We start from the raw sequence: 23205 nt of genomic DNA, 5'->3' as shown, positions 1-23205 counted from the left end.
TCTCTGTGCTTTACACGCGGGACGGAAGGGGTGGGAAGCGGGGAAGGAGGAGAAGGAGGAGGGTGGGATGCTCCTCCCCGTTCCCGCCGTGCTCCGCGCAGCCAGAACCAGCCCCGGAAGGCGGCGGGAGCGGGTGAGGTCCGGGGCCGCGGTGAGGGGCGACGGGGCGGGCGGCTTGGGGTGGGCTGGTGCGGAGGCCCTAAGGGAGGGGTCCGGGCTGAGGGCGCGGCCGGGGACGCGCGTTCAGAACATTCCCACTCCTCAGCCCAAGCTCAACTGTCCTGGTTCCTGCCTGCGCATCGCGCAGCCCCGGCCGAGGGAGGAGGATCCGCCGCGGTGCCTCCGAGCATGGCCCCGCCTGGACGCGGGCGCCTCGTCGTGTCGCTCTGCGGAGTAACCGCGGTGATGCGGGGCCATCTGGGCACCTCCTCTGCGAGCTGCTTAATCTGGCTTTAACTTGCAGAACCTGCTGGCGGGTGGCGTTAGAACTGAAAGCTTTATCCATACACTGCTCGAGTTGTCTTTCTCAGATGCACACACATGGACGGGGCTGGCTCTCATGCATGAGCCCAAATCAATAGATCTGATTTAAATCGCCTTTTGTTTTAATTTCTTTTTAATGAAATGTTGTGGACGTTTAAACGTAGTTTGTGCATCACATGTCCACAGCCACGTATGTGACCTTAGTGGTACTCTTTTCCTACGCCCCTTGCCCAAGAGAGAAGAATATTCTTGAGCATCTTGCATCTCCATCAGGATGAGATCTGATCAGCAGCTCTTTTAGAGGATTACGGTGGAAGCAGGTGGTGGAGCCATTCTCTACTTTATTAATTCTCTATTATCTATTAATTTAATATCAGAACACAATGACTGCTTTGGATGATAAACTGCTTGGTGAGAAGCTCCAGTATTATTACAGCAGCAGCGAGGGTGAGGATGAAGACAGTGACAAAGAAGATAAAGAAGGGGAGAGCACCATTCCTGAGAGCGGTGGGGAGGTAGAGCTCAGCAGCGATGGCAGTGCAGTCAACACAGGTATTGTCATATCAAACTAATACCTTAAATAGGTACAAGCTCAAGGACATGTAAATGGCAAATTACTTCTTTTATTTCAATATTTTACACAGTATACAAAAAGCCTGTAACAGGGCCACTATTTTACTGCTAACTTACAAATTATTGCTTGAATTTTAAATGATAGGTGTAATTTTATTATCCCTTTATACAAAATGCCTACATATTTAATTGCAGGTCCCAAAGGAGTCATTAATGACTGGCGGAGATTTAAACAACTGGAAACCGAACAGCGGCAGGAGCAGCGCATGGAAATGGAACGACTCATAAAAAAGTTATCTATGACGTGTAGATCTCACTTAGATGACGAGACTGAGAAGCAGAAGCAGAAAGAGCTTCAGGAGAAAATCAATGGAAAGGTAGCGTGGCATGAAGGAATTAAAATGGCACTTAAATGCTTAACATTTTCAGTTTCATTATTTGTGTACATGAAGCAGAGAGGAATCTATGTTCTAGCAGGAGATTTGTATCCTATTTCCCTGGTAAATAGGAACACAGCTGCAGTATAAGAAATACATTACAACTGTATTTGCCAGGGGTTGTCAAGTTAAGTAGTTTGCATTTTAGTGGTATTGTGTTTGCCTGTGTTAAAAAATAAGCAATTTAGCTGCTAGACCAAAGAAGTCCAGATCCTTTGGCCAGATTTCCCTTATCTGTTTATCAAATAAGTCAGCTTCAGAGGATTGATACTGAGACGTGTACAGCAAATCTATAACTACTGCCTCCTGAGCCAAAAGGAAGAGTTCAGGATTCCTCACTGATTTAATATTTAGTTTGTGGGTGGATGTTGAGATTTAGCTTTGACTTTTTGCTCCGAAGACAGAAGGTGTTGGAAGTAGAGAATAGTTTTAATCAGCTGTGAGCTGTATAACTAGCTCTTGCAGTTCTAGTCAGAGAAGTTACTAATTAGTAATGATGAAAGCTGTCCACGCTGTTCTATACCTTAAGTGATGCTAATATGTTTAACAAAGCAAGTGAACAGATACAGAATACATAAAATCCTGTTAAATTTAGTTCTACAGGCAAGATAGTACATTTGGTTGCCACAGAATGTTAACTGAAAACTAGATGAAAAAGCTAATGAAAAAGAAGCAAGACTTAGGTCAGGCTTGTAGCTTAGTGAAAGCACGTAGCCAGCATTAACCTGAATTGAAGTGGGAACATGAAGCAGCCACCTGTATTATTAGTTCACCTAGAATCCCCAAGGCTGAAATCACAGTTCCCAATGGACATAGCTTCTAATTAGATCAAAATGGAGTGTAATACAGAGGGTGCTTGAGCCTTCACGGGTTGCACTTTGCTGTTACTAAAGATGAGTGACCCACATTAATCCTCTCGATTGAAATTCTCATTACCTAAGTGACCCATATAGTGATGCGCATCTCTTTCATGGATCTTTGTGTGTGTTTCTCAGATGACATTACAAGAATATAACATGATTCACAACGATGAAGACGACGAGGAGTTTTTACAGCGGTACAGGAAGCAGCGGATGGAGGAGATGAGGCAGCAGTTGTACAGCGGGCAGCAATTTAAACAGGTTTTCGAAATAACCAGCGGAGAAGCGTTCTTGGACACAGTTGATAAAGAGCATAAGAGCACACTGATTATGATCCATATTTATGAAGATGATATCCCTGGCACCGAGTCCCTCAACGGTTGTATGATCTGCCTGGCTGCTGAGTATCCAACAGTTAAGTTTTGCAGAGTAAAGAGTTCACTCATTGGTGCTAGCACTCGCTTCACTAACAATGCGCTGCCAGCTCTGCTGGTCTATAAGGCAGGTGAGCTCATCGGCAATTTTGTGCGCATCACTGACCAGCTTGGGGAGGATTTTTTTGCTGTAGACCTGGAGGCTTTTCTGCAGGAATGCAGTTTGCTTCCAGAAAAAGACCTGGTGCTCCTGACTTCTATACGTAATCCAACTGCATGTTACAGTGAAGACAGTGATCTGGAAATAGACTGAACTGCTTGTACCAAGGGCGAGTAGGTGTAGTTGTACAGTGGGATGTTCATGTGCTAGGTAGGGATTGTTCTGTTTCTTCCATAGTGCAGGTATTCCCCTTCATGCACTTCGACTTTTGCTTGTTAAAAATCATGTAATTCCTAAGATTTTCTTAAATTCAATGAAGTACACTTAACACAGTCTTGCCTTTATGCAATTCAGGTGTATTTTACTAGACATGAAGTTCTAACACAATTCAGTAAGTTTAGGAGATTGTGTAGTATCATCTCTGTTCCCCACATCACTTCTGTCCAGTGCTGGGGAATCCACTTCCCTGGGGAGATTTTTCCAGGGACTGACTGTTCTCATTGTGAAAAATTTTCCTCTTGTATCCGGTCGGAATTTCCCTAGGAATAATTTGTGCCCATTGCCCTAATTCCATTATTGCTACCAAATGTATGCTGCCCTCCTGCAGCACCTTTGTCATTACCATTTCTCAGTGATAACGTTTCCATTAAGGTGTGTTTGTTTATTTGGTTTGGGCTCTACTTCCTTCATAAATCAGAGCATAATATGGGGAAGTAATTTCAGGGTTTCTGTTACATTAAAGCTCACCCTGCCTCCAGCAAGTCTGCTGCTACGTAGCTGCAAGATAACCTGGGCAGCATGAGAAGCCGGTAGCAATTTATAGCAACTGCAAGCATGACAACCTTGTAGTCAAGGCTTTACTCAAGGCTTTACTGGCTGGATTATGGTGTGGCTGAACTGCTCAAACCATGCACCTCACACACATCAGCATGCTGAACGGGTGTGCTCTGCACTTGGTTGTTACTGAATCCTTTTCTACGTATTTAGTTTGACATTACAACACATTTGCTTTCTCATGCATTACTTACTGTGCTTGTTATTTTTTAATTTTGAGGAAAGTAGATTTATCATTACCTAAACATGACCCAACATAATGCCCTGTTTAATGATTAAGTTTAATTGCAAGTTTTACATAAGGCAGTTTGGAACACCAGGAAGAAATGCAAATGTCTCTGTGCAGGCACTATGCTCTTAATAAGAATGAATCTTAGGATAGAAAAAGAAGAATTTATTACTGTGTCTATTTGAACTGTGTTTTAAAAAGTAGCATTAGGAGAAGAAGAAATAATTTGTAATTAAAAATTACTGAGTTGGCACAAATTGTAGCTGTTTTAAGGAAACTGGCAGAAATCCAGATTGTCAAATGTGGTGAGAGATTAGTTCTTTTCATCTCAGAATCACGGAAAAAAAAACCATGAAAGTTATGTGAAATTAAATCAGTGAACATGGCTATCAGTGCATTTAAGGAAAAGAAAACCCCTGTAATTTATATTCAGGAGGAGATTCAGTGAAGTCTGTCATGCAGAGAGGGTGCATATTAGCAGCATCATCCAACCTGGCTTGGAGCGAAGGTCAGGGAGCGCTGACTGCTTAAGTTGCTTTGAAGTTTTATTTTATATAAAGTGCTTTATTTTTTTGCCCTTATGGCAGCAAAACTGTAACAGGATCAAAACCTCTGCTGCTGCTCTGTTGCATGGCCTGCAGCAAGATGATTCCTGGTTATTACTCTCCAGTGCAGAGGTATATGATGGACAATTTACAGTGCCAGTAGCAAAAAGGAAACGAAAAAGGTCTGAATGTAATTAATCATTGAATATAAGAAGTAAAAAGGAGAGGGGGGCAGAGAGAAGATGTGCTGTAACACTGCTTCTCGTTCTTGGCACAGGCACCGTTGCTGCTGCTCCTCTTGGCCATTCTTGCAGTTAAACCCTTCCCAACTGCTAATTGCGTGCCCAAAAATAACTGCAATCTTCATGGGCATGAAACACTAGAACAAAAGTAATTTAGAATAGGTTAGTAACTAATTTGTGTCTGTCCCTGTCCATTCAGTACAAATAAAAACTACAACTCATACCAGTGCTGTGTCTATATGTGGGTTGAAGCATTAAAGTCTGCTTTATTTCTCTAATTTTTGATGCAATCCTGACCTGCAGATTAAGAATTGGGGTGTATTTATATTATACATACAGGGAACTAAAGTGAAAATGAAATTGTATGAATATCTACATAAAATAATCCTGTTTTGAAACATGCAGCTTGGCATTTTTGCGAGTCAGGTTTGTGGTTTGATGCAGGTGCCTCTCCTTCCCCCAAAGCCATTGCAGTGTCACCATCAAATCTTCACTTAAATGAGTGCATTCCTACCAAGTGGTTTGGTTTTGAATAAAGGATGCTTTTTAATTTTGCCAAAGATGTTCCATCAATCTTTTCTGGCCCAGCAGCTTCCCCAGCACGGAACATGGTTCTTGGCAGAAAGCTGATAGATGGTGATGTGGGTTTTGGTACTGTGCAGGGCTCTGGTGCAGCGGGTGGTAGAAATTGGTCAACTCTGATGGCTGACTGGGCTCGGGGGGTCCGGGTGGCTTCCTCCAGTGGGGGATTGCTTTCCATTCAGCCTTAGGGCCCTGCTTATCTTTGCCTCCATGGGGTTCAGATAACTTTCCATCATGAATCTTGATCATGATCTGGAGAGGGAAACCCTGGAGCAGCTGCAGCCCGGCTGCAACCTCTGCCCTTCCCTTCCCTCTAACAAGAGAAAGCATTGCAGGCAAGAGGTCTTCCTTGTACTGTCTGCTCTGGTCAGCACTAATCTCCCGCTCAGTGAATCATCAGTTAAGAGGTCACAGAACCACATGCAGATGTTCTCATTGTTGCTGCTTGCACCGCACGTCCTCCCATCCACGTCAGTCCCCGTACAGGCAAAGCTGCAGCTTGGCTGCTCAGAGGTGCTTGTTTAAAATTCAGAGGATGTCCAACAAGCTGCGTTTACCAAGAGCTCAAACAGCAGCACTCACCTCTGCACCGTCCCTGGAGCAGTGCTGAGGGGCACTAGGAGCCCTCGCCTTGGTTGGGTGATGCTGGTGGATGCACCAGATTAAACATCATGTTTAGATGTAAACTGCTGTCTTCTAACTTGGATGTGGCTGCGCGAGTGATGGACACGCTGGTGAGGATGTGAGTGATTTCTACTAAGTGCCGTGTCTGAAAGACTAGCAAGGAAAAGGCAAGGGCTCGGCAGTGCTGGACTTTAGGAAGCTCCATGTCCAGTCTCCAGGCTCACAGAGGAGAAAGTTTTGATAGTGTTTGTCCTATGGTGAAACAATTTCAAAGCTTTTCCCACAGCAGAAGGGTGAGGTGCAGGAGGGAGACGCTTCACTGTCCTGGGCTGTGCCATGTGGGAGCTGGTGGCATGGCTGGAGGGGATGTCAGGTTTGCTAGCGTTAGCTCAGCTGAGCTAGTTCCTGGTCAAACATTCCTCCTTGGTGGCAGAGAGCATCTAGGCAGCTCTCTGTGCCTGATGGACTCCTATACCCTTATCAGTTGGCACCAAACAGCGCTGGCTGCCTTCGATAGCCAGAAACAAAAGCAGGAAACCAGCCAAGCTTGTGCCTTTAGCCGGATGTTAAAGGATCCTGGAGCAGCTCAGTGCAGGGAAGGGGTGGCCACATGTGTTCTGCAAGTGTGCTCCAGGTGGCTGGAGACATGGGGCATGGAGATCCCAGTGTGGATTTGAGACACACTGACAAACTTTGGATGAGGTACTGCTCCCCATTTGCTGCTGTTTGCCTTTTTCCTGAGTGTTGTGGTTTTGGCTGAGTGAAGAAAGCACAGTGACGGTTGTGGTCCTTGGAGGGGCACAGCACAGGGTACAGCCAGGCAGACCCTTGGGGAGAGACCCCCAACACTGCCACCTAACAAGCTGTTGGTGGGTGTGGGTCATTCTGGTACCTGGGCACAGTGTCCCTGCTGCACGCTGGCTTCCCAGCCAGAGGGGAAAGGAAGGGGAAAGTTGAGGAATGGTTAAAGGGAGCGTAAGAAGGCTCTTGCCTTGCGAGTCTCCACTTGCAGATGTTGCCTTGCTGTGCTGTCCTCCTAACACGCTCCAGGGACTTCTCTCTCCCAGCTCCTGCTGCCTTCTGAGCATCCTGGCCTCTTGCAGGGCCTGGCACTGGTGAGACAAAGCTTGGAAACTGGCTGGAGGAAATGAGAGCTGAGTTTTAAAAATCATTTATTATATTAAACATCCATTTTCCTGGAGGTGAACCGGGATCTGATGGGGATCGGGGCCAGTGATGGTGGCTGCCAGCTCCTGTGTCATTATGTCAGCGAGGGCTGATGTCTGTGTGCGTTTCTGGAGCAGGACAGAAGCAGGCTCTCTGTGCCGCGGAGATGCCATCTGCTGAGCTGTTAATCCAGGATCACAGAATGGAAGAGATTTCATCGCTGTGTGTACACAGAGGTAGCATCTTGCTCCAAGCAGCCCAGTTTGGGAGGCTGGTGGTGTGTGCCTTGGTCCTAGGGAGCTGGTGTGACACACAGGAGGTCTGATCTGATGCTTCTCCCCTGGTCTCCTCATGCAGATATTGCTTTGGTTCCTTCTTGGCTGAGTCTCAGCTACGCCTGTGTGCTGGGCAGGCTGGGGTGGAGGGCCCAGTGTGGCTGCAGGAGAAGCAGATCAGGGCAGGTTCCCACTGCGAGCTTGGCCACCACTGGGCCAGCATGAACACCTACAGCGTGTCCTCCTGTCCCTCTGTGTGCTGCCACCTGCCTCCTCCACCTCCTTGGGAAGCTCAGCATCTTCACCGGGTGCAGCACAGGAGGAAAGGCTATGAGGGCTCCCTGGGCTCTTCAGTCCTCTGTCCCAACCTGGAAATCCCTGTGGAAGAGGAGCTGCGGGTGGCCTGATGCTGGAAAGGGTGACAGAGCACAGTGGAGTCCAGAGTGTCCTGAGGAGGTGGGTGCCCCCTGGGAAACCCCAAAGCTGGCTTAGTGCAAGGTATTCACTAGCAAGAGAACTGGGTCTGCTGAGGACAGTGGTGGCAGTCACACTCCTGTCATGGTTTAAGCCCAGCCGGTAACTCAGAACCACGCAGCTGCTTGCTCACACTCCTCCTCCTTCCCCCCTGCTCCCAGAGGGATGGGGAGGAGAATGGAAAGAATGTAAATCCCATGGCTTGAGATAAGAACAGTCCAGTAACTAAGGTATAATAAAAATATATATATAATATTTATATATTTAAAAATTAAAAATTTTATAAAATTTATATATATACTTAGTACTACTAAGGTATAATACAAAACCACTACTACTAACTAAGGTATAATACAAAACCACTACTACTAACTAAGGTATAATACAAAACCACTACTACTAACTAAGGTATAATACAAAACTACTACTTCTACCACCAATAATAATAATGATAAGGGAAATAACAAGGGGAGAGAATATAAAACTAAAAGGAGAAAGGAAAAGAAACCAATAAACACAAGTGATGCACAATACAATTGCTCACCACCCGCTGACCGATACCCAGCCCGACCTGAGCACTGATCTGGGCCTTCCAGGTGACTCCCCCCAGTTTCTATACTGGGCATGATGTGCTGTGGGATGGAATAACCCTTTGGCCAGTTTGGGTCAGGTGTCCTGGCTCTGCTTCCTCCCGGCTTCCCGTGCCCCTCCTCACTGGCAGAGCATGAGACTGAAAAGTCCTTAATCAGAGTAAGCATTACTGAGCAACACCTAAAAACATCAGTGTGTTATCAGCACTGTTCTCAGGCTGCAGTTGAAACCACAGCACTGCACCAGCTACTAAGGAGAAAAATAACTGTTACAGCTGAACCCAGGACAAGTCCAGAGGCACTCAGGGTTTTCACAGAGCTGGTACAAGCCTCTCCTAGAGGGCTTGTGTGGAGGATGCCCAGCATGGGACCATCTTCTGTCCTCCTGCTTCTCAGCACAGTGGTGGGCATCCCCACTACCTGCAGGAAGGAATGGGATATTCAGCACCAGGCCTGGAGCTCAGCTTTGATGGTACCTGGGCAGGCTGTGCTGCTGCTAGAGCTCAGTAGAATGTCCACCATCCTGGGGGCTGCCACCTTCCACAGCATCTGGCACACGAAACGCCACGTAGGGGCACTTCTTCACGTTGAGGCACACGAGCTTCTTGAGCGATGCTGTCTTAACTATCTCAAAGCCAGTTGCTCCGCCAAATGTACTGGGTTTCCAGTACTCTGGGGAGCAGATGGGGTTTCCAAGAAGCCCCTTCAGGGAAAATGGAGCTCCAATCTCCACCATGCTTTCCCCAAAAATACCATTGGGTTGGGGTTTCTCAAGCAGCAAGCCTGGATAGAACTCCAGAGCGTCAATGTCTCCATACAGCTCTTCCAGTTCTGCCGCTTTCTCTTCCTCTCCTGCACCAAGTGAACATCAGAGTGCTTTAGCAAGGGAATCACCCCTGGCAAGGACTGGCCTTGCTGTGGATAATGGGAACGTGGCATCTCCCACAACCCAGCCAGCTCCCAGAGGAGCAGCTCATGGTCTTACACCCCAGTGTGGGCACAGAGCATCTGCACTGCCCCAGTGAACCCCAAGAACTCCCACAGCAGCACTGCAGCCCTACCTGTGAGCTCCTGAAAGGACTTGTAGGGCTTCATGCCAAACCTCTTCCGATACTCATTAAATGGCTGGAGCCTGAGCTGCCGGGATTCCTTGATGACCCCAACAGCCACTTTCAAGACATTGGCGTTGATGGTTTGTCCCCCACCGATCTGGAGGGTGAGAACACAAGGAGGAGCACATGTGAGGCACAGGCAGCACCAGCATCCATTCCAGAGCTACTACACTAAAGCATTCATGTCCTGGGCATGTCGGAGAACAGCACCAAGAGGAGGAATCACTGGACAGTGCCAGAACACAGCTGTAGAGCAGCTTGGGCTCTTCAGTCCTTTTCCTAGGGCAGGTCAGAGAATTGTCCCGGAGAAGCCCCAGAAGGGCAGTGGCCCACTGGCCTGAAAGGAGGGGAGAGATTACAGGGGTTTGGGACAACCCAAGCACCCAACAACAGCAGGTCTGCACCTCAGCCTTGCTACTTTGCAGAAGCGAAGAGGGTCAGGAATGTAGATGTAATCACTTGGAGGAAAGCATCCATGTGATGGCAGCAAAGAACAGTGCCAGACGTGCTGCTCCCGTGCCCAGGCTGCTCCACAGCCAGGTCTGGGCTGGAAGATCCCAGCTTACTGCAGGCTCTTGACATCACCGTGATGTTTACTGCAGAGTCCTGAGAGCAAAGCAAATGGGGCTGTCAGGGCCCAGCCTTGCTATGGTGCATGTGGGAGGACCCATGGCCTGCCCACCAGGTGCTGCCCTGAGCAGAAGACTCTATGTGTGAGATATGACCCACTGCTGAATGGGAACTGGGATGTTCCCGGGGTTCCACAGCCCCGGCACTGGCAAGAAGGGGAGAGAAGACCTTACCCTTCCTGCAATCTGCTTGGAAAAGGACTCCACCAATGCCTCCACACCATAGTCCAGGAGCATGGAGGTGTTGTAGAGGAACTGCTCATAGCTGTACTCTTCCCCCTGGATGACGAAGGAGTCGGGCATCAGCCCGTGCCAGTGATAGAGCTGGTTGAATTCCACTGCGATGCGATTCCGGTACTGGAACTGTGTCCCGAAGAGCAGCTCAGGGTCAAACTTGAGGCTCAGGTAGTACCCGCTGAGGTGCTGGACATAGTCTTCAATGATGATCTTAATGGTCTCTCCTGGTTAGGAGGCAGAAGAAGCGGCTGTCAGCAGCAGGAGCTACCAGCTCTGTAGCCCGAGACGTTACCCACGTGCTATGGAAGCACCTCTCAGCACTCATCCACCCCCTGGGACCCTTCTGACTATGGGCTTGTTTTGTTGGTTGGGAATTTGTCAGTTAATCACTTTTTAAGCAGCAAAGGTCAGTCTGCCAAACCCGAAATGGTTCCTGAGGAAGCTGACCTCGACACGCTTCTCGCCGATAATGTGATGACAGGGATTTGTCTGGATTCTGGTCAAAAATGACTTTTTATGAGATTATAGTAAATTCATGATGAACGTTAAAATGCAATAATTCAAAATTCATATTTTTGATGGCTCAAAGCCCATTTCTGCTATATGGACCAAAGCCAACGATCCCCGGAAGGCTGCCAAAGAAACTCCTCCAGCCTCTAAAGCTAGTCTGGTCACCACCCCAAAACAGAGACCAATCAGTGCCCAAGTCGTTGGGGCTTGCCCAGTGTCCTGGGTTCAGCCGTAACAGTTATTTTTCTCCTTCCTAGTACCTGGTGCAGTGCTGTGTTTTTGACTTTAGCCTGCAAACAGCGCTGATAACACACCGATGTTTTTAGGTGTTGCTCAGTAATGCTTACTCCAATCAAGGACTTTTCAGTCTCATGCTCTGCCAGTGAGGACGGGCACGGGAAGCCGGGAGGAAGCAGAGCCAGGACACCTGACCCAAACTGGCCAAAGGGGTATTCCATACCACAGCACGTTATGCCCAGTATAGAAACTGGGGGGAGTCACCTGGAAGGCCCAGATCAGTGCTCGGGTCGGGCTGGGTATCGGTCAGCGGGTGGTGAGCAATTGTATCCTCTGCCCTTGTTATTTCCCTTAACATTATTATTATTGCTGGTAGCAGTAGTGGTTTTGTATTACAGTATATTTGTAACCTTAGTTTCTCAGTTATTGTTTTGTATTACACTTTGTTGCTCTTATCTCAACCTATAAGATTTACATTCTTTCCATTCTCCTACCCATCCCTCCAGGAGTGGGGAGGGAAGAAGGAAGAGAGTGAGTGAGCGGCTGCGTGGTTCTGAGTTTAAACCACAACACCCAGGGAGGTGGGACACGGGGCTCTGTGGTGCCCGTGCCCTGCAGCTCTGCTGGTCCTCACCGATGAGGATGAGACGAGCTGTCTGGAAGAGCTGCTCATCGCTCCAGGTGGGATGCTCCCGTTTCAGTATGTCACAGACACGGTTGTGCTCACGCAGCCAGAGCGTGGCGTACATGCAGAGCCCCGGCAGCAGCCCGAATACCTCCTGCCCTATCGCCAGCTGCTTCTCCTTGGGGACAGCAGGCGGATAGACCATGTGAACTGGGGCGTCAGTGACCGTGGGGGGGTACACCTCTCCATCCACCACCTTGGGGAGACAAGAATGAGATAACAGAAAGAGAGGAGGGGAGAAAACCACCTGGGTGAAAGCCTGTCCAGCCAGGCCCTACGGGCAACAGGACTGTTCTGCAAGCAGTGAGTGGAACAGAAACACCTCCCTCATACAGCCGCAACTATGGAATGTCTGCTGCCATCAGAACAGCTACACCCCAATGCTTCTCCCTCTGATAAGGCGCCTTTGGCCAGCAGCCACATGGGGCTGGGGCTTCCCTGGAGCTGCCAGGGGGATGTGGCTTGAAACAGCTCTGGATCACAGGGCTGAGACGTGTTTGGTTGTGCGGGGTGGTACCTGGAATTTCAGCTTCCCATCCTTGAAAAGTCGCAGCTGGTGCTGCCGCTGCAGGTTGTCCCCATACAAATGCCCGAGGTCCACCTGCCAAGATATTATAGCATCAAGGCTGCTCCAAAGGCATGCCCTGGTCCTCTCCTCACTACTGCATGCCCCATGCCCCGAGGCATTCCAGCATCCCTCACCCCGTGCCCCAGTGCCTTGGTGAAGCCACGTCCCATCTTCCCGGATGTCTTGAAGAACTGGTGGGTGAAATGCTGGGCGAAGAAGGCAAACATCAGGTTGGTGCCTTGGGGATCAGCTTCAAACCTCCGCCGCAGCAAGAACCTCTCTGCCAGGAGCTGGGGGTCAGGGAGCTGCTGCTTCCCTGCAAAGGATGTAGGTTAAGAGCAGATGCCCCTGTGCTGACCCATCTGGGTACCAGTGCTGGCCATGGGGCTGTTGGTGTGTGCTGCTGTGTCTGCCGCAGCATCAGGCACTGGTTCCTCTGCACAGACTTCTTACAGCCCTCTTACACATGCTACGACATGCCCCAGCAGCTCAACCTGAGCTGTTCCAGCAGCTTTTTGGATACCATCAAGCAGCTCCTGCCTGCAGGCCAGCTTGGGCAGAACAGAGGAAGCATGTGGCACTGCCAGCAGTGCCCTGTAGATGTATCCATAGCAGTGAAAGCTTGGGATGGGTGGTTGGGAAACACTGATGCTGCACCAGGTATGGACCCACGGTGCTACTCCAGCACCTCAGCCCCATTGGTGCCGGGCCAGCCACATACCTTTGGTCCCCATGGGCATTGGGCAGTCTTCCGGCACGGGCGGGAGGATGCGGGTGTAGTAGCTGACGTTGGCATAGGCCTCCCAGCTGATGTAACCATAGTCAGAGTTAAAGGTGGGGGGACTGGGGATGAGATTGGCACGAACTGAAAAGAGAGGAGGGAGTCACATGTGGCAGCACCCCATAGGCTCTGCCCCCAGCCCCTGCCCACCAGCCCAGTCCTTCTAGACACCCTCGCCTGACATCCCAGAAAGGTACCAGCAGTGGAGGCATGTGGGCATCCCAGGCTTTGCTCCAAGTCTTTTAAAGGCTGCAGTTCCCTTGCAGAAGAGGAAAGCTCATACTAACGCATTAAATGGATTCTTGGATGAGATGATAACCACATAGAAACGGTAAAACCAACAGCCAGAGCCTTGTGAACGTGTCGCTACAGCTCCAAGAGCTGGAACCTAAATATTTATGAATGTGGGGACATGAATAACAAGGGCCATATTTCCGCAGTCTGCTTTCCATGCGGCTGCTTAAGAGCCCTTTGGCCCCAGGAGCATGGCGTGCCAAGAGCTGCTCATGTTTTCCAGCAGGCTGGAAGCCTGGTGCGGATGGGGACACACAGACAGCCCGGCCTGCAGACCCCCTGCACCCCACAGGCAGGGTGATGGTGTGACAGGGGGATGGAGTGATAGGTGACAAGCTCCCTGGGTCTCCCACCGAGGTGACTCAAGCCCGGTGCCCACTGTGACCGTGGGAGCCACTCAGCATCTGTGCCACCCTTACCCACACCTCTGCTGATGCCCAAGGGGTCCCCAAGTCCTGCTGCACCCCAAGACCCACTCCAACCCCTCACCTATGAGCACGAGCCTCATGAGCGTGTCCCTGATGGAGGTGCTGTTGATGATGTCCCAAAACCACTTGAAGTGGGTCAGGATGAAGTGGTAGAAGGCAGGACTGGGCTTCAGCAGGTTGCGGATGCACGTCCAGAGCTCAGCTGAGGGGAACAGACCAGGCAAATCACTCACCCCACTAATGATGCCACTAAAGGCCCCATGCTGCAGGCACAATGTGCCACTCCAGGACCCATGGGTGCCAGGGGTTCTCCGGGCAAGAGGGACTTACGGGAGGTGCAGTTGTCCCCGAAGTATCCTGTCCGCGTGCAGTCGCACTCATACCCCCCCAGGCCGACCCTCACGCACACCCCTTGGTGCTGGCAGGGGAAATAGCAGCAGGGATTCACTGCGAGGAGAGAAAGACATCACCATCCAGCCGCAGCATCACTGCATCCAGTGGCTCCCTGCTCCTCACGGGGTGGACACAGCCAAGCAGGGGGATGCATTCCTGGGAGGTCCCCTGTGATGAGGTGCTTTGATACCAACCACATCCATAAGCACAGCCCCAAGGCTGGTGTCAACAATGTGCTGCACCAGCCGAGCACTGCCCTGGCCACTGCAGTATCAGACCTGCAATAGATGTTACTGCTCAGCTTTTCTCTCACCTCCCCACTGAGGTATTTTGGTAGGAGCATCACTTCAGCACTGTCCTTCCTTCCCTGCAGAAATTGGCCTTGTCTGGAACACCCAAGATTGCCAAAGGACAATCTGCACCCCATGGCCTCACACCAATGGGTGCTGCAAGCGCTGTCCCCACCTTGACCTGTTGCTGCCAGGCCATGTCCTGCCCGGTGCCACCACAGGGCCATGTCACGGTTGTGTTCTGCACGGCTGGGGCCACAGCCTCATGCACAGGGGCTGCTGTGCCCCAGAGCCCCAGTGCAGGACAAAGCAGCACAAACACAGCTCTGGTGTTAAGAATAACAGCAATTGTCAGGGCTGGAGTTTTCTTTGGCAAATGGCTCCTCCGTCTTCACTGCTCCAACCGGATGGAAAGGGCCGACTGCTGCGCCCGGCCCCTGGCTCCCACCCGGCCCCTTCCTCTGCCACCTCCGTGCCCCAGCCTGCAGGCGTGAGATAAGGGCCCCTTCCTGCTGGCCCCACGGCGGCAGGATCCCGTGGGACAGAGGGAGAACTCCCCAGCATAAAGCAGCTCCCAGCTCCGGGACAGTGCTAGGCTCCCATCCACACCAAGCCCCTCCAATCCATCTGGAGACAGACAGCACTTTGTAACCCCACCATTTGCAGCCCCTCCAAGAGCAGCAAAACTCAGGGGAGAAAGAGAACCAGGAGCTGGGATGGCTGGAGGCCTCCCTGCCTTTCATCAGCCCAGGGACTGGCTGGAAACGCAGATGCCCTCTGCCACTGCAGCTTCCCGAAACCAACCTCAACGTCACGGACCTGTCACAGAGCCTCTGTACCAGGAGAACAGAAGTGCCAAGAGACAAGACCCCCTGGAGCACCCTTGGCTGAGGGTTTTGGTGCACATTAGCACCAGTGGTGCACATTAGGGCAGTGGGATGTACAGCACTTGGTGACGCAGGTGCCACCAACACACAGTGGTCAGCTCCGGCGCCACCAGCTGCAGGGACAAGGATGGACAGCGTGCCATGAGCACTAGAAGAGACAGAGAGCCATTCCCAGTGCGCTCAGTGTCACGGCTGATGAAGGAAGATCTCCCGGCTCCATCAGCTTCTCTGCATGGTCCATGAGCTCACCAGACCTGGTTCAGATTCTTCAGGAATTTGGGAGCAGGTTCCAAGGCTGGGGCGGAGGGACAGGCACACAGAATAGGAACCACATTTTTTCCATAGGAAATTGCAGCTCAAAATTAACATCTTTGGAAAATAAAGCTAATTTTGCAGAGTTGTTCAGTGTCCCAGCCAGCCACACACTCAGAGCACAGCAGGGGCTCGGCCAGCAGCTCTGTGACCCCAAATCCCTCACGTCATGGGGGCCAGCTTGCAAAGACACGTTCAGCTCCCAGCCCTTCCATCAGACTCCCTTTCATCTCGGATCTTATTTATCTCACACAGATTACAGTCAGACCACCCATTTGGGTTTTTGCAAGATGGGAATTTTCACAATGGGGGCAGTGTTCCAGTGCAGTCGGAGCATCGTCTGGGCTATTCCTGCATCAGGACCTCTTCACTCTGCTGCAAACACCTAACTCAACATCCCTGTGCCATGCTCAGTATAATGCAGGAAGATGCGGGGCTGCCATGAGTGCCACGGTTGGGAAGATGCTCCATGCCGCTGGCTCTGGCACAGCAGGTCATGTCCTGTCCTATCTCCAGCTGATGTAGGGAGTCAGAAGACACAGCTCGTCTCAGCACGGGGTTTGATGGCATGTCATGGCCAAGCACTCCTCCGAGCCGGGTTTGGCAGCACACTGGGCTCAGCCGAGATGCCTCCTCCCGCAGTTCACGGTGGTGTCAGCACCACGGGGTACCGGAGGTGCGGCGGGAATGGCATGTTCCAGCCAAAAAGGGTGGGAAGGGGCCGGAGCGTGTCCTGGCCCGCAACAGCAACCCCCCCGCATCCTCTCGGAGCCTCCTCCCGCAGTGCCTCTCCCCACCCCAGCCTGGAATCCCGCACCCGCACTGCCAGGATGGCTCCAGGTGTGGGGAATGCCGCTGCCAGGCTCGGTGCTGGTGGTGGCAGAGCTGGTGAACATGCTCTATCACCGCTGGAAAATGCCAGATTTCAGGGACAACATCCGCTCTGCAAACCACGGTCAGAGCAACCTGGGGTGAATCACGGCCGGGATGGAGCCAGGCTTGCTCAGTGGGACATGGCTCTGCGGCTGCTGGCTTTGAAGATGATGAAAGGCTCACACACTTGTTTTTCTGTTTCCTCGGGCCCAAAAGCTGTTCACAGCAAACGCAGTGCAGTCAGATTGTCATCTGCAACCACTTCTGGCAGCACCACGAGCAGGAGCAGTGTGCCAGGGCCACAGCTGCATGCCACGTGGGGCTCGGTGATCCTCCTCCCCGCACCTGAGCCAGGATGATGGACACAAGGATGGGCTGCGGGCGGGTGGCTGGTGCTGGTGATGCAGCCCCGGGGCTCTCAGTGTGCCAACAGGCTCCCTTTGCAGCCCAGCTGAAGCTCCATGAGGGGCTGTGCTGGGAGGAGAGCTACAGACACAGACATGAATCAGAAGTGGCTCTTGCCAAAGGTCCCTGACCCTGCCCTTGGGGTCCGTGCCCAATCTGTCCTGTGGCTGGAGCTCAGGCTGATGGTGATGTTTGAGTGCTACTGCACCTCCTGTTTGCCGGTGGGAGCTGTGGAATGGCTGTGGAGAGGACAGTCAGGTTTATTTTGCAAAAGCACTTGCACAAAACTACACCCCTGAAGGCGACAGCAGCCAAGAGCAGGATCTGCAGCGATAAACAGAGAAACACCATGAGGCCAGCTTGGCTCCACTCGCGGCCAACAGCCTGTTGTTTGGTCTTCGAAAGCAGATCCAAGGTCTAGATTAGGCCTGTGGTCCTCCTGGAGCAATGGTGGGGAGGAGCAGGAGCCGGGCTGCTCTGCTGACAGCACCTCAGGGCATGGCTCAGCTCCCCTCATTCCTTGATCAGATATCTCCCTCCCTAATTGAGGCTTGGAAGAGCCTTTCATGTGTATCCCAGGTATGTTCTTTTTTTTCCCCATGTAGTGAAATTCACTTTGATCCTGGCATGCAGCAGTCAGCTCTGGGAGCTGGTCATGGCTGTGTCATTCCAACATGCATCTGACCCAGCTGCTTTGGGCATATGGGTCCCCAATGGGTCCCCAGGCCCTGTCCTGTGCACAGCAGGACACACGGATGCTGCTTCTGGCTGCCCTCAACCCCCAAGAGGAGCTTCTCAGGGAGATGAGACCCAAGCTGACAGATGGCTGTGCCGAGGGAGGAACCACACAGAGGTTGTCCCTTGCCTGTCCCCACCACCTGTTTTCCAGCCCAGTGGGTGACAGCCAGTTTCATCCCATGGGATCTCTCCTTTTGTGCAGACACTCCAATGGGCCCTGCAGCGGGATGCTTGCTGCCTGCCCAGCACCAGCACTCCTCCTCCAGCACTCGCTCCTGCTGCTCCTGCTCTGAGCCCGAGAAGCCCAGAGGGATGCAAGGTGGCTTGGCCATGCTGGGGACACCTAGCCCTGCTGTCCCCATGGAGGGACCTCCTGGAGTCCTCCGCATGACTGCTTGCTGCATGGCCACAGCCTTGGGGCCTCAAAGCACTGCAAGCCTAGGTTGTGCTCCCTTTTCAGACATATATGCTTAGCCCTTGCACATTTTGGGGTCTGGGCAGATCAATTCCCACAGCAGCAGGTAAACATGGGCAGAGCCCCGCTGAGGGAGGCAGCCCACATGCTTGGGCTGGTTTGAGCTTCACGCTGGAACGGCATTTTCCTGCAAGGAGGAAGGTCATTTCATGGAATAAGGACTGGAGCCAATGCTCCATTAAGGAGCTGGGGGAAACTGCACCTGAAGAGCTGGGGATGGAGCTGATGGGATTCAAGAAGTAGTTTATTTTGCGAACACATTCCATGGATTCCTGCCGTAAGCAGCGTTGCTCTTTGACATCCCCAGGTGCAGGGGCAGCCTGAGCCCACTGTGGTTGTACCAGCGTGCAGCGAACTGCTGCAGCACGTGGGCATGGGAATGAAACCACGGCTCAGGCCACTGGAGCCAAACTTGCTGCTTCCAGCCCTCCATCCTCACCCTCAAACTGCAGTTTCATTGGTGTGTGCAGGGCCCTGGTGTCAGCATTCATGGATAATGCCATCCTTTCTTCCAGAAGCCTCATCCCAGCCGGGAGGCTGCAGGGAGCAGCCGATGCCCCTCACCCTGGTGTCAGGGCCACGCCGGGGTGGCCACAGTCCCCTCCTACCCCATGGACAGCGGTGGCCTCGGTGGGAGCCCAGTGCTGTGGTGTGGCCGTGGTCGCGCTCGGGCCATCAACACCTCCTGCAGCCGCTGCGTGTGGTTCCATCCGGCGCAGTGGGAGGTAAAGGGAAGTTTGTTTTTCACGAGTGGTTTTGCTCCTCAGTCAGGCGCGACGGGAAAAAACCTGCAGCTCCGGGTCCCCTCCACGGCCCCTGCCCACCCTCCCTGCCCTCCGCTCGGGGCTTCTGCTCGCAGCCCACGGCCCCGTCCGTTAGGGACGGGCAGGGACCGTCCCGGGGAGATGGGCACGATCGGGCCCCGGGGCCCCGTCGCAGCGCTGGGGCAAAGGCTCCGACTTCTCCCCCAGCACCGGGGCAGCAGCGACCGTCTCTGCGGTCCCCTGCAGCTCCGGGGGACCGGGAGGACCAGATGCCTCCGCATCCCCCGGGGCTGGCTCCCCCCTCGCTCTTCGGGTCCCCCCGATGCCTGATGCCCCCTGGTGCGGGATGTCGCCGCGCCCCCCAATACAGGTTCCCCCGGGACTGTCTCTTTCTTTCCTTTTCTCCTTCCCTCCTTCCCTCGTTCCCTCCCTCCCGGTGCCGCCCCCACCCCGTACCGGAGCCGTCGGTCGCGGCGCTCCCGGTGGTGCAGAGCAGCAGAGCGTGGGCCAGGAGCAGCCGCAGCCCCGCGGCCGGCGGGGCCCGGCCCCGGCACCCACCGCCCATGGCGAGAGGCAGCTCCGCCGCGTCCCGCCGCCGCTCTCGGCCCGGCCCCGCCGCTCCCGCCCCAGACGCGCCTCCTCCCGCTCACGACGAGACGACGACGCCTCCGACAGCCCAGACCGCGCACTGCCGGGAGCCCCAGGGCTAGCGGCCGCCCTGCCCTGAGCCCTGCGTGCCCCAGGAGCCTCCTGACAACCCTCGGGTCCCTCTAGGTCCTGATCTCTCCGAGCATCTTCATACCCACCTTCTGGTCCCCATGTCCCACCAGGCTCCCCACGTCCTGGTCCCCATGTTCCCCTGCTCCTCACATCCCCAGCATCCTCATGCCCACACCCTGGTCCCCAGGTCCCCCAAGGATCTCCATGCCCATCCACTGATCCACAAGCCCTCTGCCTGCATCCCTATGGCCCGGGCACCCTGTTACAGCTCGGGCAGCAGCAGCATCCTTGCAGCATGGCCGCGGGCCATGGGCCCTGCTCAGCTCCCTCTGACCTGCTGCAGGCCGGTGCCAGGAGGCAGGCTGCCTACAGCCACCAACAGCCGGCAAAGCTGAGTTTATCAGTAAAATCATCGCTGGGTGTTTCCTGCCTGGCTGCTTTGTCCCCTGGCGCCAGCCTGCTGACAGTGGGGACAGGATCAGGCCAGCTCAGCCCAGGCAGGCACCTGCCACCCCAGGGGAGTGCATTGAGTCAGAAAAGGCTCTGCATGTGGCTGGGGTGGGTGAGAGCACGATGGGCTGCAGACCTTGCTGGGACAGCCTCAGGGATGTCCCTGAGCCTGGTGGCACCCTGGGGCTGTGGCTGCTCACCCTCTTCGGTGCTGCTCTGCAGCACGGGGCTGGGTGTGATTCAAAATTAAATGCGGTTTTGCTGTCACCTCCTCGCAGAGCAGCAGGAACCCCGGCAGGCCCAGGGGGTGCACAGTTCCTGCCTGGTTCCTGCACTTGGCTGTGCGGTGGGGACAGGGCAGGAGTGGGGCTGTAGGTCTAGGGCTCATGCTGTGGGGCTTTGCTGGCTTTCAGCAGTGGGGAGGGAGCGTCCCCGCAGGGTGAGCAGCCTTTGCAGGTGTCCAAAAATGAACCAGGGCCTCAGATCCAGCTTCAGGAGGCAAATGCATCAGCCATGACGCACACATGAGCTCAGCAGGCTCCTGATGTACTCTGGAAGGGCGGGGACAACGGCTGCCTCCCAGTGATGAATATGTGCAGGGAATGAGGGGCAGGTTTTGCTGCACGTGTGCAGTTGGTACAGTCAGCGTGTGCTGGGGCCAGGGCTGCTCCTGCCTGCAGGCAGCACCATCCTGCTGGGCACTGCACACCCAGCCTCTCACCCTGGCCTCCGGCCTCCGAGGTGAGGAGCGGCTGAGCTGCCTGGGTGGGCACCAAATATAAAGCCAGGGTGGGTTGCCAGTTCAGCGCAGAGGATGGATTTTGGCAGGGTGTTGGGATGGTTTTAGCAGGAGCATGGAGGGACAGCGTCAAACACTCACCCAGGCATTGTCCTGTACCCCCATCTTGTGCCTGTATGCTCCCGGGCTGCAGGAGTGGGGCAGCACCAGGTTCCTCACCCGCTGCTGCCACTGGCACCATGGCATCCCAGCCCCACAGAGAGCAGAGTGGTTTACCCTGTGGGTGTGCATTTTCCCCCTCTGTCCACATAGGTGGGTCCAGCAGCCCCAGCTCTGGCCTTTCCCTCCCACCTCACACTTGATGCCCAGTGCTGTTGACCACAGCACATGGGACCTGGCAGAGCCTGACACCCCTCACACCCCCTGGGCCAGCCCAGCAGCCTTTGGGGATGTCCCAGTTCCAGTGCTCACTGTATCGCTCCCTTCTCTCTCGTCAGGATTTAATAATCATCCGCTTGCACAATACAGGAAGCGGTTGCAACAGCCCAAGGCTGGCTGTCGCGCCAGGGCCACCGAGGGGCTGCCACCGAAGTGCCAGGCAAGAGAAGGGATTGCAGACAGCAGCTGCAGGGTGTGGGGCAGCCCCACTGCTCCTGGGGTCTCACCTGCTACCCAGACCCCTCACTGCAAGCACTTGGTGCCACACTGAGCTGTCAGCACAAACCGACCTCCCCGCTGCCAGCCCCGGCTGCCAACAAACTTCCCTCCTTCCCCTGTGTGATGTCTGTCTGTCTGCCTGAGCTGCCACCCAGGATGTCTGTGCTCATGTCCCAAGATGGGAGCCAGCTCTGGGTCCCTGTATGAGTCCCTGGCCCTGGCCCGATGCTTCCTGGGCATCACGGTGAGACCATGGCCTCACAGCCTCTCCCAGAGCAAGCACAGGGCTGGGACCATGCAGGACATCGAAGGGGCACATCCAGGGGTTTGCCATGGGCTTGGCAGCATGAGCACTGGGTCTGGCCAGCAGACACCTTGACATGGCTCTGTAGCAACAAGGGGAAGCTCCAGTGTGGTGCTGCTGAGCCCCATGTGCATCACCACCATGGTCTGGGGAAGGCAGAGGGAAACCAGACAAGTAGAAAGGTTTCCTTTAGCCTGATGAGCACACTTGGAGGGGGTTGAGGGGGATGTGGGGATGGGTGGCTGCTGCTCCTCTGAGTGAAGGGCAGCAGTGGGGATGTGGCCTTGCCACAGTTCCTGGGAGTGCTCCTCACCAATGGGACACAGCAGCAGGATGGATGGCCGTGTGGCAGAGGCAGCCTGAGGTGGTTGGGCTTTGTCTGGGGGGTTTCAGCCCTGAGCACCCAAAACCTTCTTGGAGGTGGCCAGAGCAGTTCCCGATGCCCAAAGGTCCTCCCCTCTCCTGCACAGTGCTGCTCCTCACTGAGCCTCCCGCTATGTCCCGCTGTGGGTCGGGGTGTGGGGGGCGAGGAGCTCAGTGCTGGCCCAGCCCAGGTCAGCCAACAGGATGTGAAGCTCTCCCCGAGAGCTGCGGCCCAAAGCCAACTGAAGCCCCCCCAGGTCCAGCACATCCACGGTGGCCCTAAGGAACTCCCCCACTGGGTCGAACCCCACTGATGGCTCCTCTCGTAGAGTTTTGTGAAGTTTATTTTGAGTGGCCTGAATCCCCATTGAGCGTGTTTCATGGGATACTTACAGTACTTAGTGCAGTTGGTACTCTTTGGTCTCATTGCTTTGGAGAAGAATCACTGCCTCATGCCATGCCACCGCCGGATCCAGCGGCTCTTGGCCAACCCCACGCTGTTCTCATGATGCTCTTCCACTTTTCACAGCAGCAGCGACACGCATCGGGGCTGTGGCTTCACCCCTTCCCGCAGCTTCCCTCCTCTTTCTGGAGGCATCACTGGAGTTTTGCTTCCTTTTCTTTCCCCCTCGGTGCAGGGAGGATGCGACTGTGGCCCCACTCTGGCTCTGGCTGTCCTGGGCTGTTGGCTCTGCCCTGGTGATGCTGGACCTCGGTCTCTGCCGAGAGGATGGATGTGGGAGCTTGCCACCTCGGTCTTGCTCCAGTTTAAATTAGGATGAAGCAGGCGTTTTGGGAGATGTGCTCAGATGCATCCGAGCCCCTCCGGCTGCCCGCGCGGCGCCAGGCCTGATGCAGCGGTGAGAGGTCACTGCCGTGCGGTGTCCCCATCCCGGCCCCTGCAA

General features: G+C 53.8%; 3 protein-coding genes across 8 annotated transcripts in view; 2 read left to right on the top strand and 1 right to left on the bottom strand.

Moving 5' to 3' along the window:
- Positions 1-5297, top strand: part of RC3H2 (ring finger and CCCH-type domains 2) — a 34462-nt gene extending 29165 nt beyond the window's left edge. Inside the window, exons 20-22 of the transcript XR_003994544.1 lie at positions 861-1035; positions 1252-1433; positions 2489-5297. The gene's annotated coding sequence lies outside the window, so the exon portion shown is untranslated. The remainder of the gene's footprint in view (positions 1-860; positions 1036-1251; positions 1434-2488) is intronic.
- Positions 43-5015, top strand: PDCL (phosducin like). Of its 2 annotated transcripts, none has more exons than XM_030507533.1 (4): positions 43-133; positions 861-1035; positions 1252-1433; positions 2489-5015. In XM_030507533.1, the coding sequence occupies exons 1-4, from the start codon at positions 68-70 to the stop codon at positions 3038-3040; spliced, it is 975 nt and encodes a 324-aa protein (XP_030363393.1). In that variant the 5' UTR covers positions 43-67; the 3' UTR covers positions 3041-5015. The 2 variants fall into 2 exon arrangements, with proteins under 2 accessions (XP_030363393.1, XP_030363394.1); XM_030507534.1 differs by having other exon boundaries at positions 109-151.
- On the bottom strand, positions 3984-23161 carry PTGS1 (prostaglandin-endoperoxide synthase 1). 5 transcript variants are annotated; one of them, XM_030507530.1, is made up of 11 exons: positions 22694-23161; positions 14261-14377; positions 13992-14132; positions 13149-13292; positions 12562-12743; positions 12377-12460; positions 11809-12055; positions 10365-10651; positions 9511-9658; positions 8926-9301; positions 4788-4874 (listed from the first exon to the last, which is right to left on the bottom strand). In XM_030507530.1, exons 1-10 carry the CDS (start codon positions 22725-22727, stop codon positions 8946-8948), a joined length of 1740 nt encoding a protein of 579 aa, XP_030363390.1. In that variant the 5' UTR covers positions 22728-23161; the 3' UTR covers positions 4788-4874; positions 8926-8945. The 5 variants fall into 5 exon arrangements, with proteins under 5 accessions (XP_030363391.1, XP_030363390.1, XP_030363388.1 ...); XM_030507528.1 differs by lacking the exon at positions 22694-23161 and adding an exon at positions 19524-19711; XM_030507529.1 differs by lacking the exons at positions 4788-4874; positions 22694-23161 and adding exons at positions 8061-8084; positions 19524-19711.
- Between the last annotated feature and the right edge of the window lie 44 nt (positions 23162-23205).

This window comes from Strigops habroptila, chromosome 15, assembly GCF_004027225.2.
Source record: "Strigops habroptila isolate Jane chromosome 15, bStrHab1.2.pri, whole genome shotgun sequence".
NCBI classification, from domain to species: domain Eukaryota; kingdom Metazoa; phylum Chordata; class Aves; order Psittaciformes; family Psittacidae; genus Strigops; species Strigops habroptila.
This window is presented reverse-complemented; position numbering and strand designations above follow the sequence as displayed.

What these genes read in the sequence shown, in the direction of transcription:
- PDCL (XM_030507533.1), top strand. Translation starts at nt 68, where the DNA reads ATGCTCCTCCCCGTTCCCGCCGTGCTCCGCGCAGCCAGAACCAGCCCC. An exon ending in TGGCAGTGCAGTCAACACAG is followed by an intron (nt 1,036 to 1,251) that starts GTATTGTCATAT and finishes ATTTAATTGCAG; the next exon opens with GTCCCAAAGGAGTCATTAAT. An exon ending in AGGAGAAAATCAATGGAAAG is followed by an intron (nt 1,434 to 2,488) that starts GTAGCGTGGCAT and finishes TGTGTTTCTCAG; the next exon opens with ATGACATTACAAGAATATAA.
- PTGS1 (XM_030507528.1), bottom strand. Translation starts at nt 19,632, where the DNA reads ATGGGCGGTGGGTGCCGGGGCCGGGCCCCGCCGGCCGCGGGGCTGCGG. An exon ending in CGCCGCGACCGACGGCTCCG is followed by an intron (nt 14,378 to 19,523) that starts GTACGGGGTGGG and finishes CTCTCCTCGCAG; the next exon opens with TGAATCCCTGCTGCTATTTC. An exon ending in AGCTCGTCTCATCCTCATCG is followed by an intron (nt 10,652 to 11,808) that starts GTGAGGACCAGC and finishes CCTCCTAACCAG; the next exon opens with GAGAGACCATTAAGATCATC.